Source organism: Lepidochelys kempii, chromosome 1, assembly GCF_965140285.1.
Source record: "Lepidochelys kempii isolate rLepKem1 chromosome 1, rLepKem1.hap1, whole genome shotgun sequence".
NCBI lineage: Eukaryota > Metazoa > Chordata > Testudines > Cheloniidae > Lepidochelys > Lepidochelys kempii.
The window spans coordinates 265890586-265906395 of record NC_136380.1 but is presented as its reverse complement, the minus strand read 5'-3'; the positions used below and the strand labels follow the sequence as shown (position 1 = coordinate 265906395).

The 15810-nt window shown below is 42.9% G+C and overlaps 2 protein-coding genes across 8 annotated transcripts in view; one reads left to right on the top strand and one right to left on the bottom strand.

Moving 5' to 3' along the window:
• Positions 1-10381, top strand: part of ANO4 (anoctamin 4) — a 288655-nt gene extending 278274 nt beyond the window's left edge. For 5 of the 7 annotated variants that reach the window (XM_073327406.2, XM_073327405.2, XM_073327407.2 and 2 more), the window contains 3 exons: positions 2169-2274; positions 5497-5692; positions 9688-10381. In XM_073327406.2, coding sequence (XP_073183507.1) covers positions 2169-2274; positions 5497-5688 — 298 coding nt within the window. In that variant the 3' untranslated portion in view covers positions 5689-5692; positions 9688-10381. Of the gene's footprint in view, positions 1-2168; positions 2275-5496; positions 5693-9687 lie in introns of those variants that run through there. The other 2 variants (XM_073327404.2, XM_078851104.1) reach the window with 2 other exon arrangements.
• A 4470-nt stretch (positions 10382-14851) lies between these two features.
• The window catches only part of SLC5A8 (solute carrier family 5 member 8), a 42565-nt gene continuing 41606 nt past the window's right edge, over positions 14852-15810 (bottom strand). Inside the window, exon 15 of the mRNA XM_073327397.2 lies at positions 14852-15359. Coding sequence (XP_073183498.2) covers positions 15228-15359 — 132 coding nt within the window. The 3' untranslated portion in view covers positions 14852-15227. The remainder of the gene's footprint in view (positions 15360-15810) is intronic.

The following is a 15810-nucleotide window of genomic DNA, read 5'->3' as shown; positions in this document are numbered from 1 at the left end:
GCCAGCTGGCTCTTAGCTAAGGCTGTAGAGCAGACTCATTTAGCTCTCTCTCTAAGTGGCCTCAGTGGCACTGGGTGGGACAGAACACCACAGCCAAGGAGGTGTGTGGGTTACACGTGCTACTAACATCTGTAGGATAATTATCATAACCATAATAGTCATATAAATCACATATATATTCTTAAACATTTCTTGCCAGAGGGCTCACAGCATTGTGGTATCTAGAGCTCTGCCACAGTATTAATAATGAAGTGATCCCCATCATCTAAAAATAAACTAATTCTTACTTGTAAACCAGGCCCTTTTATCAAATAAAAGATTTTGTCTGGCATGAAGAAAGGGTGGGGGAGAAACTCCATAAATTTAGCCCAACAATTAAACAAATCTTCCACAAAAACAACTAAAAAGGAGATAGTCTTAGCTCTCATTCTCATCCTCTGGCATTTGTTACAGGGAGGCTAATTGGCCTTAACCCACTTCAACTAAAGCAGGATTTGGCACTTGAATCTCAGTTTGCTAATTCAAACTGCCACTGCAAAATCACTAGATACAGCTATGTTCTTTGGCAAGTTTATTTACTTATTAAATATATATGTCCCTGCCTGTGGAATGGAGAGTGTGACTGACTTCCTTTTAATCGGTTTACAAGACATTTAATCAACCTGAATTCTACCGGTTTCACAGTAGCAGCCATGTTAGTCTGTATCCACAAAAAGAACAGGAGTACTTGTGGCACCTTCGAGACTAACCAATTTATTTGAGCATAAATTGTTTCGTCTCACTTCATCGGATGCATGCAGTGGAAAATACAGTAGGGAGATTTTATATACACAGAGAACATGAAACAGTGGATGTTACCATACATACTTTAACGAGAGTGATCAGGTAAGGTGAGCTATTACCAGCAGGAGAGGGCCGGGGGTGGGGGCGAACCTTTTGTAGTGATAATCAAGGTGGGCCATTTCCAGCAGTTGATCTTGGTAATTTCAATTGTACTTTAAAGCCCCATATTGATAGGAATGAAAATTAGTTTAATCATTTATCTGCAAAAAAATTACAGAGAAATGTATTCCACAATGTAGTTTGTATGATGGATAGGAGTCCTTTAATTTTCAAGCAAGACAGTTTATGCAGACAGATCTGTTAATAATTTACCATTGCTGTTATAGAGCCCAGATTTTTCCCTCCATATGAGACACAAAACAATCTGTCAAAGTCTTCCCTAGTTCCTGGGCTGCTGTATTTATTTAGTCCCTTATAAGTACAAAAATTACCAGATTACCTCATAGAAGACCCATCTCTAGCTAAGGTTCCCAGCCAGGGCCTTCTATTACAGTCCTTAAACAGCCACTAATCTTCCTCTTTTGTAAAACATTTCATGCTCAGGAGCCAGTGTTTTGGCTGCAGAAGGGAATAAGTGGGCAGCTAAAACAATTTGCACTGAAGATGCTGAAATGTAAGAATTCAGTGCTGACTGAAATCCCAAAACACAGTTTATTCCATTTGTGTATAGATGACTCTCTAATTTGAGGCCTATTGGTCAGAGAAAAAATATGTTTTTGTTTATCTTCTTTCTCCTGTGGGTTTGGGTTGCTTTTGTTTCTAAATTAGCTTAGAGCTAAAAACTTCTGTGTATTACTTAACATGGTATATTCAGACATTGTTCATACCCAGTTTTCAAACCTGTGTAGGAAACAGATTAGGCAGAAGCCAAATTTCCCCTCTTTTTTAGATTAGGTTTCTGTGGGATTATTTTGGAATTACCTCTTTGACAATAAAATCAAATCCATATGAATGTTATTTTATTGAGGGCTTGGTTCTTCAAAAGACAGTTTTTAAAAACAGTAGACCTGATTCTCCTCTCACACTGGTTTTACCATGGAGTGGTGTCATTGGGTGAAATCTTGGCTCCACTGAAGACAATGACAAAACTCCCACGGACTTCTGTGTGGCCAGGATTTCACCCATTGACTTCACTGGAGTTATTCATTATTACCATTGGTGGAAGTGAGGAAAGAATCAGTATTTTAGAAACTTGTATCATTTTTGGCTTGAGATCCCTGGTGTTGCAAGGAGGATATAGTCAAAGAATAGCATTCTGTTATGTTCTCTGTGAAGCGTAGCAGTTTATCACTGTACTGAAATGCAACATTCGGTTTGTTTTTCAGGTACAGAGACTATCGAGACCCTCCTCATTCCCCGGTACCCTATGGCTACACATTGCAATTCTGGCATGTCTTAGCAGCACGGTTGGCTTTTATTATTGTATTTGAGGTCAGTTTTCATATAAGGGACTAGATGATATAATTAATAATTAAGCAATCAATTTGCAAACACCTAGAAGATAATAAGATTATAAGTAACGGTCAGCATGGATTTGTCAAGAACAAATTGTGTCACACCACCCTAATGACTTTCTTTGACGTGGATAGGGAGGAAGTGGTAGATGTGGCATGTCTTGACTATAGTAAGGTTTTTGATATTGTCTCGCATGACCTCCTCATAAACAAACTAGGGAAATACAATCTAGATGGAGCTACTATAAAGTGGGTGCATAACTGGTTGGAAAACCATTCCCAGAGAGTAGCTATCAGTGGTTCACAGTCAAGCTGGAAGGGCATATCGAATGGGGTCCCACAGGGATCAGTTCTGGATCCGGTTCTGTTCCATATCTTCATCAGTGACTTAGATAATGGCATAGAAAGTATAAATTATAAAGTTTGCGGATGATACCAAGCTGGAAGGGGTTGCAAGATCTTTGGAGGATAAGATTAAAATTCAAAATGATCTGGAGAAATGATCTGGAGTAATGGATGAAATTCAATAAGGATAAGTACAAAGTACTCCACTTAGGAAGGAACAATCAGATGCACACATACAAAATGGGAAACGACTGCCTAGGAAGGAGTACTACAGAAAGGTCATAGCAGATCACAAGCTAAATATGAGTCAACGGTGTAACACTATTGCAAAAAAAGCAAACATCATTCTGGGATGTATTAGCAGGAGTGTTATAAGCAACATACAAGAAGTAAGTCTTCTGCTCTACTCCACGCTGATTAGACCTCAGCTGTAGTACTGTGTCCAGTTCTGGGTGCCACATTTCAGGAAAGATGTGGAGAATTTGGAGAAAGTCCAGAGGGGAGCAACAAAAATGATTGAAGGTCTAGAAAACATGACCTATGAGGGAAGATTGAAAAAATGGGGTTTGTTTAGTCTGGAGGAGAGAAGACTGAGAGGGGACATAAGTTTTCAAGTACATAAAAGGTTGTTACAAAGAGGAGGGAGAAAAATGGCTTTCATTAACCTCTGAGGAGAGGACAAGAAGCAATGGGCTTAAATTGCAGCAAGGTCAGTTTAGTTTGGACATTAGGAAAATCTTCCTAACTGTCAGGGTGGTTAAGCACTGGAATAAATTGCCTAGGGAAGTTGTGGAATCTTCACCACTGGAGATTTTTAAGAGTAGGTTAGACAAACACCTGTCAGGAACGGTCTAGATAATACTTAGTCCTGCCTTGAGTGCAGGGGACTGGACTAGATGACCTCTCAAGGTCCCTTCCAGTCCTATGATTCTATGATTAAACGGTTGCAATATGTACAAGGCCTGTGGAAGTGGTTAGGTTATGGACTTGGGTGGAGTGAAGAGCGCAAGAAGGGAGAGAGTAAAGAAAGAAGTATAGAGAGGTATCCAATGAGAACCCTTGGATTATTCGCTGGGTTGGAAGAACCTGACATAAAAAAAGCTCTATGGGACAGAGGATCAGGCCTCTCTTTCTGTTTGGAAACCACTTACATTGTAGGTGCCACAGGCACTGGCTTCCTCTGGGCCCCAATGGTGCTCAATCTCCTGCTTTGCCCCAGGCCCCGCCCCCACCCAACCCCTTCCCCAAAACTTCCACCCCCACCCCACCTCTTCCTGCCCATGCTCCGCCCTAGGCCCTGCCCCCACCCCACCCCTCTCCCAAGTCCCCACCCCCACCCTGCCTCTTCTGTCCCGCTTCACTTCCCACCCAGTTCTGCCCCCTCCCCCGAGTACACCCCATCCCCGCTCCTCCCCCTCCCTCCCTCCCAGCACCTCCTGCACGCCGCTAAACAGCTGATCATGGCAGGTGGGAGGTGCTGGGAGATAGGGGGAGGAGTTGATCAGGGGATCTGCTGGCAGACAGGAGGTGCTGGGAGACAAGGAGGGAGCTGGCTGCTGGTGGGTGCTACGCACCCCCTGGTTTTTTCCGTGGGTGCTCCAGCCCTGGATCACCCATGGAGTCGACACCTATGGTAGGTGCTACTGGAAAGAAACAACAATTATCATAAAAGATTTAGCTAAGACAGAAATACTTAAGGGAAGCTTTGTCATTGAGTTTGAAGATGGAGATCAGTGTGAATAACTATACTAAATAATAACAACTGCAACACGCCATCCTGAACCTAGAGTTAATGTAGAGCAGTTTAAGGTGTGGCTACTTTGTATTTGGACTTAGCTCAAACACAGCAGAAGATAGATACTAGGACGTATCTCTTAAAAGAAAAGTTATTCATCTTGCAGACAAACAAAAACGGAAAGTGATGTGCCAAGGCTAAAAGATCATCATCCCTCAGATGTAGCAAAACACACCAGTTTAGATATTGCATCTTTCTGCTGCTGACGAGAGAATTCATAGGAAGAGTTGCTACAGCTTCTATTCTGTAACCCTCAAAGTAAAGAGCCCAAATTGGAGTGAAAAATATCCTTTTTCATCTCCAATTTGTCTACGTGAGATGGAAGAGGGCTCTGGTTCCACCGATTGTTCACCAAACTTCATAGAACAAACTCCAAAAAACCTCTTTGATTAAACAAAATGGAAAAGAAGAGAAGAGCAGAACAACTCTCCTCAACCGCACCAATTTTTATTCTAATATGCCTAAATCATTAGGGACAAAATGATCGATAAATGCACCGGATATTTAACAGGGACATTTTAGGTAGATTGCAGTGTGGTTTTATATTAGAGGTACAGAACATTCGAAAGCAGCATTGTTTTCCAGTAATAATGACTTGGGTCTGAAATCACTGGGAGTTTTTCCAGAGTAAAAAAAGGAGTAAATCCTTTGTCCCCTTTCCTGCAGTGTGATCCACTAGCATTGGCCCCCTACCTCCAGACAGAGTCCACCTGATTTCAGGGCACAGACTCCAGAGTCTGAACTAACAGATCACACAGCAGGATTGAGGCCTTAATTTCTATACTGAACTTTGTGACAGTATTATTGCGCCAAATCAAGCAGTGGTTTAGTGCTTGCTCAGGCATCGGCCTCCGCTGACTTCAGCTGGAGTTCTGCCTGAAGAGAGACTGCAGGATTTGGTGCCTTAATATTTCAATTTTTAATAAAAGTTTGAGTTCTAGATCAACATCTTTTTGTTACCTAGGAGATTTTACTCCCCTTTGAAAAATGAATCAAACTGGAAACTGTAGTAAAAAGATTAATACTTTTTATCCCTCTTAAATCCTTTTGTTTTCACAGCACCTTGTCTTTTGCATAAAGCACCTAATTTCGTATTTAATCCCAGACCTTCCGAAAGATCTGAGGGATCGGATGAGGAGAGAAAAGTACCTGATTCAGGAAATGATGTACGAAGCAGAACTGGAACGTCTGCAGAAAGAACGGAAGGAGAGGAAGAAAAATGGAAAATCTCATCACAGTGAATGGCCCTGACTGGGTGAGGGAAATTATTTAAATGGAACCATTAATTCTAGTTAGTTATGCAATAACCCAGATTTATACTGGGTTGGGAATAGTCAGGAGTGGATGAGAACAACTTAAAACTATATTGCATGCAGTTAGCATGCATGTGCCCCTATTCAAAATGCACACATCAGACTAAAGTCTCTGCACTGGACCCCAGACAGCTTCCAAGGCCAGTTTAAGGTCTTGTTCCTAACCTTAAAAGCAATTCATGGATCAAACCCCAGCCACATTAAAGACCCAGTTTCAATCTATGAACCGCCACAACAATTACACTCCTCTGGGACAATACAGATCACAAAACCCCGGACAAAGCACATGAGAGCTGGGGACAAAGCAGTCTCGGTCAAGGGGGTCTAGCTATGCATCATAATTCCAGAGATTAGGCAAATCCAGAGTCTTGTCTTGTCTTCAGGAAGTGCTGCAAAGTCATCGTCTTCAAAAAAAGACTTTTCACCAAAGCAAGAATAACACAACATTGACACCCCCATCGGCCTTATAAACCTCAACCAACAAAAAATAGCAAATTAATAAAATCTAAAAAATGAAAACCAAAAACCCTACCCCAAGCAAAGATTTTACCCCAAAAAGGGAGAAGTGGCAGGGACTCCAGGAAATCCGCTCGTGGCTTCATTATTGCTATTGATTTTGTGTAGACGGAGCTGAGATATTATGTGGTAGGCAGCCACATACACCATGAAGATAGATTGATTTACATTTCTATAGCACTTTCTGTCTAAGCATGTTAAAATGCTTCACAAGCATTAATGAACTGAGTCTCCCAATACTGCTGTGTGGTTGCCAAGCAAAGTTGTGCCTGTTTCACAGGTGTGCGAAGATGAAAAGCCCATTGGAGGAGTTGGCTGCACAGCTCTTCTAAAGAATAGGCAGGTGCCCAATTATGGATTTAGGTGTTTAGCATTAGGTGTGCTTGAAAATCTTATCCAGAGTAGTGGCCTGCTTTTCAGAGGTGCTGAGCAGCTGCAGCGCCCATTGAGGTACATAGAGGACTGACCAGTACTCAGCACCTCAAGCCTTAGGTGACTTGCCTAAAGTCACATGCAGGAGGTTTGGGGAAGAACTATAACCCAGATTTGTTTGTACTGCATTAGCACCTAGTGGCCTCCAGCACGGATTAGGGAATACTGTACCCAAACATAACAAGCAGATGGTCCATGTCCCACAGAGTTTACAGTCAAAAGATGAAATGACAGGTGGCTACAATTACCAGGGGGGAGCACATAGCCATCCAAGAGCTCCTGACTCTGAGTCTTGTTCTTTATTCATGAGACCATCCCTCCAAAAATGTGGTAAGAGGTTTAAAAGGTACATTAAAATATGAAATGACATTAAATCCTACATGCAGAATAATAAGGTGATAATTTTGGACAAGTAATGGAAAAAGAATTGGCCACTACAACATCAGCCAATAACTGATCTGACTAAAAGGACTCAGGGATAAACAATTTAGGTCTAAATTATTTTGCAAAGTGTTCATCTTTCCACTGTTAAACATTCCAAAAGCCACTCACCCGAATTACATGTGATCTTAGGAACCAGCAACTGAATAAGTGTCAGATGGTGTGATACAAATCAGAACATGCTGGCTGGATGTTGTTAAAAGTAAGCTGGGTCTCACTCCTAAGTAATAACACTGAAATGCCTGCAGAATATAAAAGCATAAACACCATCCAGGTCACTCAGCAGCCCGATCTATAGGAATACAAATGGACACACAGATCAAAGTGAACGTAGAACTGGTGGGATTCCCTTAGAAACAAAATAGGAATGTGAGTCAAACAATTTGATTTAACACTTTTCTAAGTAAATAGAGTGCCAACACTTTAACCAAGTCCGTGAAGAAGGCGGCACAGACCTGTCCCTTCTCTGGAGCTTTCCCAATGGATTTCAAGCTGCATCCTGCTTTGTGACAAGTTAACAGCAGCTCCTCCCACACAAGGTACGAGGGCCCACTCACCCAAGCCACGCTGGCAGCTTCACTTTGAGATGTCCCTCTTCTGGAGAGCGGTATAGCGGCAGCGTACACACGTTTGCAAAACATTATTGCCTGGTGCAAGATTCTGCCAAACACATCCTTTGGCAGAGCTGTCCTCCAATCCGTGGTACAGCAGTGCTCCTCACACCCTCCTCCTCAATTAATACTGCTTGTGAATCACCTAGATTGGAATACACTTAGGAACCGTGACTCAAAGAAAGAAAGATTACCACAGGAAGTGGCTGTCATCGCAGTATGTGGTCCCTATCTGTATTCCACTACCTGCCCTCCCTCCCCTCTGCTGCAGAGCCTTATCCTAGGGCTATTCCTGATTAAAAGGTAACCAGAGAAGCGGTCGGTCCATGCCACCACTTGTGCCCTCAGTTTTTTAGAGGAGGAAGAAGAGAAGGATGCCAGGTGCAGATCGATGGCCACTGCTAGCACGAATCTTCCAGGCACATGGAACCCATGCACACCTCAAATGGATTATAGATAGGGACCACACATCTTGAAGATCTCCATTACTGTACGAGTGAGTAACCTTTCTTTATGCAACATAATGCGCCAGAAGATACACATGTGTTGGATGGCTATTTGTTTCCCAATCACCGCTGCAAGGTATATGTGGCTTACACAGCAATGGCAAATGCTGACTGCTCAGCCGCTAATGCTCATGCAAAGCATATTAAGGCCAAGTTCATATAAACAAGTAGATTAAATAGACTGAGATTAATTTGTTTGCAAAAACTGTATAAGCAACTTTAAAATCACAGGTGACAGACTTTCAGAAAGAGTTTGCTAAATAGTAAAATCAGATGCAAGTCACACCTAAATCACGGTCTTATATATGTGTTTTAAGCTATGCAAACCTCCTCCAGTGAGATATCGCTCTGGCAGTTTAGATCAGAGACATTCAGTGGTGCAAGTACGGTGGTATGGTCCAGTTCACCGTACCAGTAAGATATTTATGGCTGGCACTCTGTACTGGAAAGACACAGGAGAAACAGAACACGCAACTCCTCCGGCATGGCTGTACCGCCCCCAGCCCCGCCCTCAGCCCTTTCTTGAAGCTACGTCTCCTGTCTGGGGTTTGTACAGCAGCTCCGCTAGGAACAGGGCTGGGGCAGGGCTGGGGGCAGTACAGCTGCACCAGAGGAGCTGCTGGCGTGGGGCCACTCGGCGGCCCCACGTTCTGCTCCTTTCGCCACTGTGGTTCCAGAGAGCCCTGCAGTTCAGAAGTCTTCAGCGCAGCGGGAGGAGGACAGAGCCCCCCCACCCAGGTAACATATGATGGATTATGGGGAGGGGACGGGGAGAGTGCGAGGGCCCCAGGCTGGATGCGGGGGGGTTGGAGTCAGATGGGGAGGTCACGTGCCTCCCCTTTAGCTGGTGCCCCCCTTTGTGTCCCTCCCATGAGTGCAGCGTACCAGTAAGAAATGAATTCTACTTGCACCACTGGAGACATTCCTAACTTTGAATTGCGCCATATTATAACAATCTGATTTTCACTCTTGAGGAACCTCAGCAGGTCAACATGACAAATCAAATAAAGTGAAGCAAAGATACAATCAACTGCTGATTGCTTTTGAGACCAGTTTTCAACACAGCTATGTTTTGTTGATACTTCATTATTCTAAATTGCTAGAAGTTGTCTTGGGTATTGCTGAAAACGAGAACATAAGCCGGCACTGGAAGCTGTCAAAGTTGGCTCACCTTGAGCCTGATCCTGCAAAATCCTGAGACCCTCCAGGAAGGTGCTGAGCACCCTCTAATTCCATTGATTTATCCACTCAGCACCTCACAGGGATGAGCCCTGCCATTCTGCACAACAGAGTTCCCCTTTGTCTTTCACTGTTATACAGCAGTTCAAACAGAAAATAGTGAGTGTGTGTGTTTGGAGGGAGGCTAATAAGACAAATGTATAACAAAAATTGTAGCTTTCTAATGGCAAACTGAATTGTTCTGTTTTCTAGGTAGCAAATGCATTCCTGTAGTGTGTTTCTGATCTGGTATTGTTTTTGTTTATGGCTCCCGATCATGGACCTGTACTCTGTTTACTTATCCCAAGAGCACTACCTTGAAGAGAATGAAAAAATGCAACCTCAATGCATGCCACAGACATTTTACATAGCAAGCAGGACAGCACATTTCAGAGGATTTACTGTGAAATCATTTTGCAATCCAGCATATGACTGATATCCATAGACCACTCTCAACAGAGCTAGCATGTATTTTATGGGCAATTATACTCAAGTTTTTAAAACCAAGGAAAAATTGTATACTGGGACTGTTTTTTCAGCCTGTTTGGTACGTTTTTTGCATTCTGTCCCATGCGCGTTTTACAGAACTTAGAATAATAAATGTAAATTAAAAACCAGGATACACTGACAAAAAATGCCCAGTATTACAAGACCATCTATTTTCAAGCCACCAAATAAGACAACTGAAACCCTGTTTACAAATGAGTTCTTTTTTTATTTCAGATCTTTGTGCAGAGACTTATGTTATATACTATATATATAAAGTATATAGATTGTTTATTTGTAAATAGCAAAACCAACCAACCTATGGAAAAGAATGTCAAATTTTTGCACCTATAAAAACGTCATCAACATAAAGCCATGTTTAACGCTTGTATGTGTTGCAATAACTTTAAAATAAATTATGCATATGAAATCTTTGTTGTTGAGCTTTTGTAAGTCCTCTTATGTTATCTAATTTTGAGCAGAGGGACAAATCTGAGGCGAAATACAAATGCAAGCCCAAAATGATCAAGAACCTATCTTAACACTTTCTCTGTAAATCCATTGTGTATTTATTTACTCTGATGAATTAAGAAAAGGAGGACTTGTGGCACCTTAGAGACTAACAAATTTATTTGAGCATAAGCTTTCGTGAGCTACAGCTCACTTCATTGGATGCATTCAGTGAAAAATACAGTGGGGGGATTTATATATGTAACCCTTTTTCCCGTCAGAGTTGGCAGCAACAAGGGCCGGGTTCAATATCTAGGGGATCCATTCCAATAACACAATGCAAACCGGCCCGAGCTCCCACCCAGTGACCTGGGACAAATATATACCATCCCCGCTGCACGCCTCCAAGAGGCAATACTTCCCCTCTCACAAGCACATAGTCTGAGCGTAGCAAAAAGCCTTTTAATAACAGATAGAAACAATGTGGCATTATGTTGGGGAAACACCACCAACAGGATTCATAACACAACCCATGAGCAAAAAAACCCACCCCAAGCAAATTGGGGCATGCCCTTTCCCTATGATTCTTGAGTCCAGCAACCCCAAATCACCCAAAGTCCCAAAAGTCCAGTGACCCAAAAGTCTCTGTCCCTGGTCAGGGCAGCCCCAAAGTTCGAAAGTTTATCTGCAGAGCTTTACCTCCCAACCTGGGTGGAGATGGGGGGAGGGAAGGAGAGAGGTAAGGGGCACCTTACATGATCTGAAGCTGACCACCCCACAGCTCCATAGGCCTTCGCTCCGCTCCACCAGCTGCCCCACAAACTGCTTTGCTCGGCTCCGCGGCCCACAAGCAGCTCCCACCGTCCTATGAACTGCTCCACCAGCCTGTCCACAAGGCACTCCAGCCATCCCGCAAACTGCTCCACAATATATCTTCAGGTTCCCCCACTACTTAACACAACGCTCAGTGATTTCAGCTCTTAGTCAGTTCAGCTCTTTGGTGAATTCAGCTTGTAGTAGGGGAGCCCCAGTGCTGGTGCACCATTAGCCCAAAGTGAGCTCAGCAGCCTGTAACTAGACTGCTAATGGAATCAAAATTAGCTCTGATATTCCACAGTGGAGAGAGGATGAAGTGCAATTAGCATGTAAGGCCCCCACCAAGGGGCCCATACCACTAAGTATTAATACTTGTCCACAGCCTCTCTCAATTCACAGAGTTTTGAACCCATGACCCTTGCCTAGCGAGTGCTACTTAGTTGATGGTGAGTCCCTCCATCATAACAAAAGGCCAAGTACAGTTCCAAGCACAGTTCCCATAATCAGGGTAATAACAATTTATTCTTGCCCCAATAATAGAGACACTGAGGATCCCACAGCAGCCAAAGTGACCATTTGGGCAGCTATGGCCTCATTGTAGGTGGGGTGGGTGTGCCTATGCAAATAAGATCGGCCCCTGAAGTTCTTTTCCACAACTTGCCACACCTCACCACCAGATGTCAGGGTGGAGCTCATCCTGACACTGCTTACATATACACAGAGAACATGAAACAATGGGTGTTACCATACACACTGTAATGAGAGTGATCACTTAAGGTGAGCTATTACCAGCAGGAGAGCGGGGGGGGGGGCATTCCTGGCACATGATGGCATACTCATTATTCACCTGCACATCTACCGATGTGATATATGCCATCATGTGCCAGCAATGCCCCTCTGCCATGTACATTGGCCAAACTGGACGGTCTCTACGTAAAAGAATAAATGGACACAAATCAGACGTCAAGAATTATAACATTCAAAAACCAGTCGGAGAACACTTCAATCTCTCTGGTCAGTCGATTACAGACCTAAAAGTGGCAATTCTTCAACAAAAAAACTTCAGAAACAGACTCCAATGAGAGACTGCTGAATTGGAATTAATTTGCAAACTGGATACAATTAACATAGGCTTCAATAAAGACTGGGAGTGGATGAGTCATTATGCAAAGTAAAACTATTTCCCCATGTTTATTCCCCCCCGCCCCAACCCCCCGCACTGTTCCTCAGACGTTCTTGTCAACTGCTGGAAATGGCCCACCTTGATTATCACTACAAAAGGTTCCCCCCCCCGCCCACCCCCCAGCCCTGCTCTCCTGCTGGTAATAGCTCACCTTAAGTGATCACTCTTGTTACAGTGTGTATGGTAACACCCATTGTTTCATGTTCTCTGTGTATATAAATCTCCCCACTGTATTTTCCACTGAATGCATCCGATTAAGTGAGCTGTAGCTCACGAAAGCTTATGCTCAAATAAATTGGTTAGTCTCTAAGGTGCCACAAGTACTCCTTTTCTTTTTGCGAATACAGACTAACACGGCTCTTACTCTGAAACCTGTCATTGAAGCTAAGTGTTACGATTTATTACCTCAGCATGCTTTTAAACTGAGATGCAGTATTTCTTTTTTGAACACACCAGAAGCAGAAGAACTAGCTTCTTGCACCATCAGATTATCAAGCCTTTTCTGCTATACGTATACCAGCTGAGGATCTGGCCCGATTGTGCACCATTTTTGTTTCAGCCTTCTCTGGGCTATTTCAGTAAGCATTTTAGATAAGTTCCAGTAAGCATTTTACTTCCACAGACACGTTTGTAGGCTATACAGAGAGGACTTGCTGCAAACACTTATTTCCCAAAATTATTCTAGACACTGAAGAGTATTTTTTAAAATTAATCTATAATACAAATGTTGGAGGTGTAAACAGCTGAATAGCTAAAAACACTGGGAAACAGAGTCAGACCAATCATCTTACCCAGAGGTTCGACAACTTAGAGCAATTATCAACTATCTTTGAAACCTCCTAGTATATAATCTAACCCCTTCTGAGGATAAAGGGATAGAAAGCAGAGCTGGGCAAAGAACAAATGGGCGTTTTTTGTCATTCGTTGAAAATTCTGAAAAATTGGGAAAAATTAGTTATGGGACAAATGAAAATTTTGGCAAATTGAAAAGTCACAAAAAAGTTTGTTTCTGGTCAAACAAAAAATTTAGTTTCAACAAAATCTAAATGTTTCATCTTTGACTAGATTTTTCAATAAATGTAAAGGAAACTTTGAAGCTAAAAGTCATTGGAACTGAAAAATCGAAAAACTTCATTTCAAAACGTTGAAATAAACCATGTTGTTTTTTTGGATTTTTTTTCCAACCAAAAGAATATGGCAATAAATCAACATGAATTGGCAAAACATTCCCATGTCACCAAATTTATGTTTTTTTCACCAGAAAGAGTTTTGGTCAGAAAATATTGCCCAGCTCTAGTACAGAATTCGCTTGTTCCATTAACACCAAGACAAAAATGGTTTTATCCACAAAACTTTCATTTTGGTTACATTGCCATTGAAAATAGGTTTTAATGAAAAAATGTCGCTTAGCTCAACCAATCAGCCATGGCCTGTTGTTCCTACCAGAAGCGGCTGGATGAGGTGTGTGGAGGCTGCAATAATGGGTGCAGAGCAGCTCGGGTGCTGCTTCACGGTCTGGTAGGGAGAGCCTTCCTCCCACCCAGCTCCCAAAGGAACTCTACTAGGGCCAGGGCCAGCTCCAGGCGCCAACTTTCCAAGCAGGTGCTTGGGGCAACAATTAGAACGGGGCGGCCGCCCGTGTCCCGCTGCTGTGGCAATTCGGCGGCAGCTCCACCGCCCTTGGTGCAGCGGCAATTTGGCGGCAGCCCCGGCGCTGTAGTGGCGGCGACTGCTTGGGGTGGCAAAATTGCTAGAGCTGCCCCTGCCGAGTGCACACCCTAGCTGGTCGGACTATGCACTGAGAAGGAAATGGAGGGTAAGCATGGTACCAATCGATTCACTGTTGAATTCCTTGCTCAGAACATATTCAGATACCACCATGAGGGACGACTTTATAAAAACTTAAATAGAAGGGGCTCAGGGTCAGCACTTCTTCAGAGAAACATTATACTAGATAATACCGCCTTCACTATAAAAACACAACCACCTTGTGACACTGCAAGAGTGTAAAATATTGACCTTGCAATAGAAACAGTATGGAATTGATCAGGAAAGAAAAATAGCCATGTCTGTGAGAGCTAGATGCTCTTTTTAAAAATAAAATAAAATAAAGCTGAAAAATTTACTGAGTTTGAACGTAACTATTTTTATAGGAGACCAAACCAATACTGAATTACAATTTCACATAGAAACATCGGCTTTAGTCCTCCCTATAGAGGTCCCCTATAAGAGGCAGAGGCCTGATTCTGTTTTCACTTTCAGCAGTGTAAATTAGGAGCAGCTCCACAGCAATCACTGGAATTATTCTGGGGAGAGACGGATCCAGCCTGATACCTTAGAACTGAATGTGTCATTCAGTGGATTGAGAAAAGCAGTTGTTTACCAAACCATCGCTTGGCTAAACAACTATGCACACGCCAAATAAATACCAAGCCAATATCGTTTGTTTCTTGCTGTGCACAATGGGTTCATTATTGGAGGTAACACAAAACATTGTCCACATTTGAGTATGCTTAAAGTTCACTTGCTCTTAGTTCATGTTCACTTCTGTCACAGGCACAGATGCATGCCTTTTGGAAGGTCTCCCAAAATAAGTAGAGTTGTATGTTATGAAGTACCCACTACCCGCCTTTTCGTTGGCCCAATAGGCTCTGATTCCTTTCTTGGAATCAGTCTTAATGGCAAGGTCATTCCAATGTGGTGATGGCCTGAAGTTTAGTAGGGATTACTGCACGTAACCCCAAGTAGGGTGGTTAACTAACTCTTCACAGGAATGCCGGCAATGTCTTTAACACAACATCTACACTGTCCTCTTAAGTCATACATGGGGACCATTGACTTTTTCTTTATTTTCTGTGACATTCATTTCAATGTGGTTGAAAACTGGATTGTCGGTTCCTTCCTCCGCCATGGTGAAAGGTTTCCAGTTCAAAACTTCCACTTTCTCATTCTGAAAAAGAGTTCACATTGTGAGGCATGGAATCATGTGCACGCGCTCACACCCCCTACATACACACACGCACTATTGCTGTTGTCTACTGCTGGATCCGTCCTCTAAACTAACTCTCACTTTCTGATGTCCTTGCTGCTCAGGTGACATACACAGGATGCATTACAGTGAGGCTCCAAAACATATCTCACACAACGAACATTAAATATTTTCAAAAGAAGTGGGAAAGAGTGAGGCCCAGGGAAGGAGCAAAGGGAGCAAGAAGGGGAATGGAAACGTATAATATTTCTGACTTATTCCAAGGGAGAGCGAGATTAAATAAATAGATTTGTTTTAATAGGTAGGGCCTAATTCTTAGTTGGTGAGGTTTTTCAAACCTGTCCGAGTCAGGAGCCTAAGTCCCACTGACTTTGAATGGGACTCAGGTGGGTTTGAAGATACTGCCCATTTA